Raw genomic sequence first — 8,663 nt, 5'->3', positions numbered from 1 at the left:
GAACCTTCTGCCTCAGCCTTCTGAGTAGCCGGAATTACAGGCATGTGCTGCCATGCCTGGCTGATTTTTTTGATTTATTGTAGAGATGAGGTCTTGCCAAGTTGCCCAGACGGGTCTTGAACCCACAGGCTCAGGAAATCCACTCATCTCAGCCTCCCAAAGGCACGGAATTACAGGCTGAGCCACTGAGCCCGGCTTTTTTTTTCTTTTTCTTTTTTTTTTTTTGAGTTGGAATCTCACTCTGTCACCCAGACTGGAGTGCAGTGGCCGCTCCCGGCCACCGCAGCCTCGACTTGTTGGGCTCCGGCAATCCTTCCGCCTTAGCCTTCCAAGTAGCTGGAACTACAAGTGTGCGCTAACACGCCCGGTTGACTTTTTATTTATTTATTTATTTACTTATTTATTTTTGAGTCAGAGTCTCACTCTGTTGCCCAGACTGGAGTGCAGTGGCCGCTCCTGGCCACTATAGACTCAACCTGCTGGGCTCTGGCGATCCTTCCAAGTAGCTGGAATTACAGGCGTGCGCTCCCATGCCCGGCTAATTTTTTGATTTATTGTAGAGATGAGGTCTCACCAAGTTGCCCAGGCGGGTCTCGAACCCGCGGACTCAGGCAATCCACCCACCTCAGCCTCCCAAGGTGCAGGATTACAGGCTGAGTCATCGAACCCAGCTGATTTTTGATTTATTGTAGAGGTGAAGTCTCGCCAAGTTGCCCAGGCGGGTCTCAAACCCTCGGGCTCAGGCAGTCCATTCACCTCAGCTTCGCAAAGCATGGGATTACAGGCTGAGCCACCGAGCCCGGCTCATCCATAGTTCTTAAAGAGTGTCAAATTCTTTCATGCCACCATAAGCTTGAATGCACTGTTCAGGAGATTCATGTTGACCTGGTGATTTCTTCCCTGAGGCTAAGCTACATTGTCATCTTTGAAACCTCTACCTAGGCAATGTTCAGTATTTACTTCTCTGTTCCCATAGCCTTTTGTAGATATATACTTGTGTTGTGATTTATGCACTTCTCTGTCGTTTCCATCTTAGTGTGTGTTTCTTGGGATCAGAGACTTTCTTTTTTATCATCTTTGCCTGGAACATAGCAAGTTCTTTATAAAATCTGATGAAATGAGTTTGGTAGAAAATGTTGGGTTGTTTATTTCAGAAGACAGTTTGTTACCTGTTTTATGTTAACATTTAATATTTCCTTCTAAAGATGGTGGAGCCAGGGCAAGATTTATTGCTTGCTGCTTTGAGTGAGAGTGGAATTAGTCCAAATGACCTCTTTGATATTGATGGTGCAGATGCGGGGCTTGCAACTCCAACGCCTACCCCTCCAGCTCAGCAGGTAAGAACTTTGCAAAGCCTTTGTTTCTTAATTTGTAATTTCCACTTATAAAAATAGATATTATATTTTTATAAGTGGAATGGTGGCTGGACGTGGTGGCTCAAGCGTGTAATCCCTGTGCTTTGAGAGGCCGAGGCAAGAGGATTACCTGAGCCCATGTGTTCAAGAACAACCTGGGCAACTTGGCAAGACCTCGTCTATATAACAAATCAAAAAATTAGCAGAGCATGATGGCATGTGACCACCCTGTGGTCCTAGCTACTTGATAGGCTGAGGCAGAAGGATCACCGGAGCCCAGCAGGTCAAGGCCGTGGTGGCTGTGAGCGTGCCACTGCACTCCAGTCTGGGCGACAAAGTGAGATTCCAACTCAAAAAATAATTAACTTAATTATTTAAGCCTTAATTTTAAATATACAGGCATGGTAGCTCATGCCAGTAATCCCAGCGCTTTGGGAGGCCAAAGTGGGAGGATCGCTTGAGTCCAGGAGTTCGAGAACAGCCGGGGAACATAGTGAGACTTTGTTTCTACAAAAGTTCAAAAAAAATTAGCTGGGCATGGTGGTGCTGCCTGTAATTCTAGCTACTTGGGTGGCTGAGGAAGAAGGATCACCTGAACCTAGGTGGTCAAGGCTACTGTGAGTCGTGATTGTGCCACTGCACTCCAACCAGGGTGATACAATGAGACCTTGACTCAAAAAAAAAAAACTTATATGTGAATATTATTTTCATATTGAGTAGTCATTTTTATTTATGAGGTAGAAAATATAATAAAAACCAAGACGTTATTTTCTGCTTTGATATTATTATATGTATACAGAAAACGTAAGAGATGAATTACTTAGAGGTTTTGTGGGAGTATCCTTAATTTTCTTAGTAGAGCCGGGCTCGGTGGCTCAGCCTGTAATCCCGCGCCTTGGGAGGCTGAGGTGAGTGGATTGCCTGAGCTCATGGGTTCGAGACCCGCCTGGGCAACTTGGCGAGACCTCATCTCTACAATAAATAAAAAATTAGCTGGGTGTGGTAGCGTGCGCCTGTAGTTCCAGCTACTTGGAAGGCTGAGGCAGAAGCATCGCCGGAGCCCAACAGGTCGAGGCTGCAGTGACCGGGAGCAGCAACTGCACTCTAGTCTGGGTGACAGAGTGAGACTCCAACTCAAAAAAAAAAAAAGAGAAAATAATTTCTTAGTAGTTGTCTTTTTTTTTTTGAGTTGAAGTCTCACTCTGTCGCCCAGGCTGGTGTGCAGCACACTCATGGCCACCCCAGTGTTGACCTGCTGGGCTCCTGTGTTCCTTCTGCCTCAGCCTTCCAAGTAGTTGGAACTACAGGTGTGTGCTACCACGGGCAGCTAATTTTTAATTAATTTAAGGATGAGGTCTTGCCAAGTTGCCTGGGCTGCTTTCGAACCTACAGGCTCAGACCCGTTCACCTCGGCCTCCCCAATGCTGGGATTACAGGTTGAGCCACCAAGTGTGGCCAGTAGTAATTTTATTACTTTATTTAGGAACATTCTTTTGTGATCCCATTGTATACACGTGCTCTGAAAGCAAAGATAAGATTCTAATGTTAGCATGGTTTTGTGGAGTTTTATGCTTAAAAAGATTATATCTGGTATTTGTGATTCACATTCAGTTTGAATGTGAAGCTTGATATTTTTTGTTATAATAAAATAAGTGCAGCTCTTGTTCTTGAGACCATTTTTACTGCTGTCCTTCTTTATTTCTTCTTTTATGTTGTTTTCTCCTTAGTCAATGCCACTTAGTGCATTAGAACTAGGTTTGGAGACTGATGCAGCAGTTCCTGTTAAACAAGAACCGGAGACCTTACCTACACCAGCACTATTAAATGTGAGGGTAAGAATTATTTAGACTTGGCATTACTTCTAAAATAGTTTGGGATTGTAGTAAGAAAATATCTTTTTTTTTTTTGAGTTGGAGTCTCCCTCTGTCGCCCTGACTGGAGTGCAGTGGCCGCTCCCAGCCACCGCAACCTCGACCTGCTGGGCTCCGGCGATCCTTCCGCCTCAGCCTTCCAAGTAGCTGGAACTACAGGCGCGCGCTACCACACCCAGCTAGTTTTTGATTTATTGTAAAGATGAGATTTTGCCACGTTGCCCAGGCTGGTCTCAAACACCTGAGTTTAGGCAGTCCTCTCACCTTGGCCTCCCAAAGTGCTGGAATTACAGGCTTGAGCCATTGTTTCTGGACTGAGTTATTTTTTTTTGAGTCAGAGTCTCACTGTCATCTAGGCTGGAGTACAGTGGTATGCTCATGGCCACTGCAGCATCGACCTGCTGGGCTCAAGTGATCCTTCCAAATAGCTGGAACCACAGGAGCACGCTGCCATGTTCAGCTAATTTTTTTTTTTTAATTGTAGAGATGAGTTCTCTCCAAGTTGCCTAGGCTGGTCTCAACCCCCTGGGCTCAGGCAGTCCTCTAGCTCCACCTCCCAAAGTGCTGAGATTACAGGTGTGAGCCACCATGCCTGGCTAAATTTATTTTTGTAGAGACATGGTCTCACTTTGTTGCCCAGGTTGATCCTGAACTTCTGGGCTCAAGCGATTGTTCTGCTTCAGCCTACCGGAGTGTTGGGATTACAGGTGTGAGCCACTGCACCCAGCCTAAACATAGCAATTATGTATGTGTGTATGTATTTTTGAGTTGGAGTCTCTCTCTGTTTCCCAGGCTGCAGTACAGTGGCACTCTCACAGCCACCGTAGCCTTGATTAGCCGAGCTCAGGTGATCCTTTCCCCTCAGCCTTTCAAGTAGCTGGAACCATGGGCATGTGCCACCAAGCCCGACTGATTGTTTGATTTATTGTACAGACGAGGTCTCGCCATGTTACTCACGCTGGTCTTGAACCCCTGAGCTCAGGTAATTCTCTCGCCTCCACCTCCTAAAGTGCTGAGATTAGAGAGGTGAGCCACTGCGCCCGGCTGCATAGCAATTATTAATGAAGCCTTATGGTGTAAAGTTATTGGACAAACTTTTTGGTTAAAATTTGATACTAGGTGATGAATTATTGAGACTTCTATTTAAAAGTGATAAATAGTAATCCAGAAGAGTGTTGTTAGGCCAGGTGTGATGACTATGCTTGTAATTACAGCATTTTGGGAGGGCAAAGTGGGAAGATGACTGCGGTCAGGAGTTTGAGGCCAGGCTAGGCAACATAGCAAGACCCCACCTTAAAAGAGAGAGAGAGACCAAAAAGCTATCTGGGCATGGTGGTGCATGTCTAGTCCCATCTACTCAGGAGGCTGAGATTGGAGGATTGCTTGAACCCAGGAGTTGGAGGCTGCAGTGAGCTTTCATTGTGCTACTGCACACCACTCTTGGTGACATAGTGTGACCTTGTCTGTAAATTAAAAAAAAAGACTCTTGTTAAAAGCATCATGGAGAAATAATAGATTAAGGAGGAAAGAGAGTAGAAATAGATTTGTGTTTGTAAAAATAATTGGTTAGCCGGGCTCGGTGACTAAGCCTATAATTCCGCGCCTTGGGAGGCTGAGGTGAGTGGATTGCCTGAGCCTGCGGGTTTGAGACCCGCCTGGACAACTTGGCGAGACCTCATCTCTACCATAAATCAAAAAATTAGCTGGGCGTGGTAGCTCGCGCCTGTAGTTCCGGCTACTTGGAAGGCTGAGGTAGAAGGATCGCCAGAGCCCAGCAGGTTGAGGCATCGGTGGCTGGGAGCGGCCACTGCACTTCAGTCTGGGCGACAAAGTGAGACTCCAACTCAAAAAAATAAATAAATAAATAAAAATAAATGATTGCATTTATAGTTACAGACATATTGCTATCTTCAAATTGACTTTTTTTTTTCAGTTGGAGTCTCACTCTGTCGTCCAGACTGGAATGCAGTGGCCGCTCCCGGCCACCGCAGCCTCGACCTGCTGGGCTCCGGCGATCCTTCCGCCTCAGCCTTCCAAGTAGCTGGAACTACAGGCGCGCGCTACCACGCCCGGCTAATTTTTTTTTTTTTTTAATTTATTGTAGAGATGAGTTCTCACCAACTTGCCCAGGCGGGTCTCGAACCTGCGGGCTCAGGCAATCCACTCACCTCAGCCTCCCAAGGCAAAATTGGTATGTTTTAACTTGATAGTTATAGCTAATCAAGTTAAGATTAGAAATGAAGTGCCCATAGTTAGCCAAGAATAACAATTTTAGATTGTCAAATGCCCTACTATGCTGGGTGTGGTGGCTCGTGCTTGTAATCTTAGCAGTTTGTAAGCCTAAGGCAGGAGGATTGCTTGAGCCCAGGAGTACAAAGCCAGCCTAGGCAACATAGCAAGACCATGTATCTAAAAAATAAAATTAGCCAGGCACGGTGGCCCTCCCCTGTGGTCTCAGCTACTTGAGAGGCTAAGGAGAGAAGTTTGCTTGAGTCTAAGAGGTCAAGGCTCTAGTGAGCTGTGGTCGTGGCACTGCACTCCAGCCTGGGTGACAGAGTGAGACAACAATTCAAAAAAAAGAAAACAAATTAGTAGCCTACTATGCTTATGAATATAGGCTGTGTTAGAGAGCAAAGCATTTTCAGTGGTGTCATGTGTTTTGTTTTCTAGCAGCAGCCTCCATCTACTACAACATTTGTGCTGAATCAAATAAATCAGCTTCCAACATTGGGATCTACAATTGTAATGACGAAAACACCACCTGTAACAACCAATAGGCAAACCATCACTTTAACTAAGTTTATCCAGACTACTGCAAACACACGCCCTTCAGTCTCAGCACCAGCAGTACGGAATGCCATGACCTCTGCACCTTCAAAAGATCAGGTTCAGCTGAAGGATCTACTAAAAAATAATAGTCTTAATGAACTCATGAAACTGAAGCCACCTGCTAATATTGCTCAGCCAGTTGCAACAGCAGCTAGTAAGTCTGTTTTCAATAGTATCAACTTTCTGTCTTTGGTAAGCTATGACAAAGTGTTTTTTAAAGAATTTGTTTGGGTTTTAAAAGAACTGGGGATAAAAGAGGGTATTATCTGCATTACTCTGTACATTTACAAAATTACAAAATTTAAGTAATAAAAATTTAGTTGTGTTGGGTATATTTTTTAGCTTTTTTTTCTATTTGACTTATGGAAGGTAGATTTGTTAAAGAGGAGATAACATTGTGAAGAGCCAGTGGGAAAGACAGCAGCAAGAGTGTCTGCTGACAACTTTTATTTTATTTACTTTTTTTGAGTTGGAGTCTCACTCCGTCACCCAGGCTGGACTGCAGTAGCACGCTCACAGCCATAGCAGCCTTGACCTGCTGGGCTCAGGTGATTCTTCTGCCTCAGCCTTCCAAGTAGCTGGAACTACAGGTATGCACCACCACACCCAGCTATTTTTTTGATTTATTGTAGAGATGAGGTCTTGCCAAGTTGCCCTGACTGGTTTCGAACCTGTGGGCTCAGGTAATCCTCTTACCTTGTCCTCTCAAAGTGCTGGGATTATAGGTATGAGCCACTGCACCTGGCCTTACCTTTTCTTTTCTTTTCTTTTATTTTACTGAGTTGGAGTTTCACTGTCGCCCAGGTTTGTGGTACAGTGGCACCCTCACAGCCACCTCAACCTTGACCTGCTGGGCCATGTTGCTCAGTCTGGTCTCAAACCCCTGAGCTCAGGTGATTCTCTCGCCTCCGCCTCCCAAAGTGCTGGGATTACAGGGGTGAGCCACTGTGCCTGACTTGTTTAGCTTCTAAATGAAATTTGTGGGATTATTTAAGTAGCTATATTAACACCATGAGAATTTTCTCTATTTCATTTATTGTGACTGGTCAGTTAACATTTTTCTTAATTCTTTAAAAATCTGCTTTTTACACTTGACATGCCTATGAATCACTCGAGAATCTTGATCAAAAGCAGAATCTGTTTCAGAGTGAGTTCCAAGATTCTGCATTTCTAACAAGCTTTTCAGAGACTGCTTTACCCTGGTTGTCTTTAGACATGCTTCATGTAGCAGCAGGCTTTAAATGGATACTTAGTTACTTTAACCATGACATTTATAATTGTAGGATTTTGCCTGTCATTGGCTTCATTGCTTATGGATAGTCATCTTTTTAGTAAGTTCCTTTTTAAAATACATGTGCTTTCATTGTAAAATAATTCAATTTTTTTTTTTTTGAGTTGGAGTCTCACTTTGTCGCACAGACTAGAGTACAGTGGCCGCTCCCGGCCACCGCAGCCTCGACCTGCTGGGCTCTGGCGATCCTTCTGCCTCAACCTTCCAAGTAGCCGGAATTACAGGCATGCGCTAGCACGCCCGGCTGATTTTTTGATTTATTGTAGAGATGAGGTCTCGCTGCCCAGGCGGGTCTCGAACCCGCAGGCTCAGGCAATCCACTCACCTTAGCCTCCCAAAGGCGCGGGATTACAGGCTGAGCCACCAATCCCTGCTATTTCAATATTTTTTTTTTCTTTTTTCTTTTTTTTTTTTTTGAGTTGGAATCTCACTCTGTCGCCCAGACTGGAGTGCAGTGGCCGCTCCCGGCCACCACAGCCTCGACCTGCTGCGCTCTGGTGATCCTTCCGCCTCAGCCTTCCAAGTAGCCGGAACTACAGGCGTGCGCTACCATGCCTGGCTGATTTTATTTTTTATTTATTGTAGAGATGAGGTCTCGCTGCCCAGGCGGGTTTCGAACCCGTGTGCTCAGGCAATCCACTCACCTCAGCCTGCCAAAGGTGCAGGATTACAGGCTGAGCCACCGAGCCCGGCTAGGATGGATATTTCTTGCTGATGGATTGAACCTTTTATCAGTATATAATGACCTTCTTCATCTTTTTAAATTTTTGATAGTTTAAAAGGTATTTTACTGAGATTAAGATGGCAACTCCAGCTTTCTTTTGTTTTCCATCCCCCTTACATTTTGCTTCCCATCCTCTTACTTTGAGTCTGTGAGTGTCCTTTTTGGTGAGATGAGTCTCTTAGAGACAATATATTGTTGCCTCATGATATTTTATCCATTTTGCCATTCTATGTCTTTTCAGTGGTGCAATTAGTCCATTCATATTCAGGCTAATTACTGAAATGTGAGCATTTATCCCTGTCATTAGGTTCTTATATAAGTGTTGTTGTTCCTGTTTGTTTGTTGTGTTTCTTTTGTTTTTGGTTTGATTCATGTGTGTTTTTTATCTTTTTCCTGCATTCTTGTGAAGAATATTGTTGTTCTTTTTTCCCTTTCTTCTGTGTTTAATATTGTTTTAAGTATTTCTTGTAGATTTGTCTAGAGACAGTACAAGTTCTTAGGAATTGAATTTCTCGGAAAGATTTTAGTTCTTTCTCACTGATGAAGCTTAATTTAGCTAGGTAGATTATTCTTGGTTGAAATTGATTATCTTT

At 44.3% G+C, this 8,663-nt stretch overlaps 1 protein-coding gene across 2 annotated transcripts in view; it reads left to right on the top strand.

Moving 5' to 3' along the window:
* The window catches only part of SBNO1 (strawberry notch homolog 1), a 97,483-nt gene that overhangs the window by 8,914 nt on the left and 79,906 nt on the right, over positions 1 to 8,663 (top strand). For both annotated transcript variants that reach the window (XM_021719341.1, XM_008071615.2), the window contains 3 exons: positions 1,206 to 1,337; positions 3,083 to 3,187; positions 5,897 to 6,209. In XM_021719341.1, coding sequence (XP_021575016.1) covers positions 1,206 to 1,337; positions 3,083 to 3,187; positions 5,897 to 6,209 — 550 coding nt within the window. Of the gene's footprint in view, positions 1 to 1,205; positions 1,338 to 3,082; positions 3,188 to 5,896; positions 6,210 to 8,663 lie in introns of those variants that run through there.

This window comes from Carlito syrichta, unplaced genomic scaffold (assembly GCF_000164805.1).
Source record: "Carlito syrichta isolate Samal-C Ts95f unplaced genomic scaffold, Tarsius_syrichta-2.0.1 Scaffold314544, whole genome shotgun sequence".
In the NCBI taxonomy this organism is placed as follows: Eukaryota; Metazoa; Chordata; class Mammalia; order Primates; family Tarsiidae; genus Carlito; species Carlito syrichta.
This window is presented reverse-complemented; position numbering and strand designations above follow the sequence as displayed.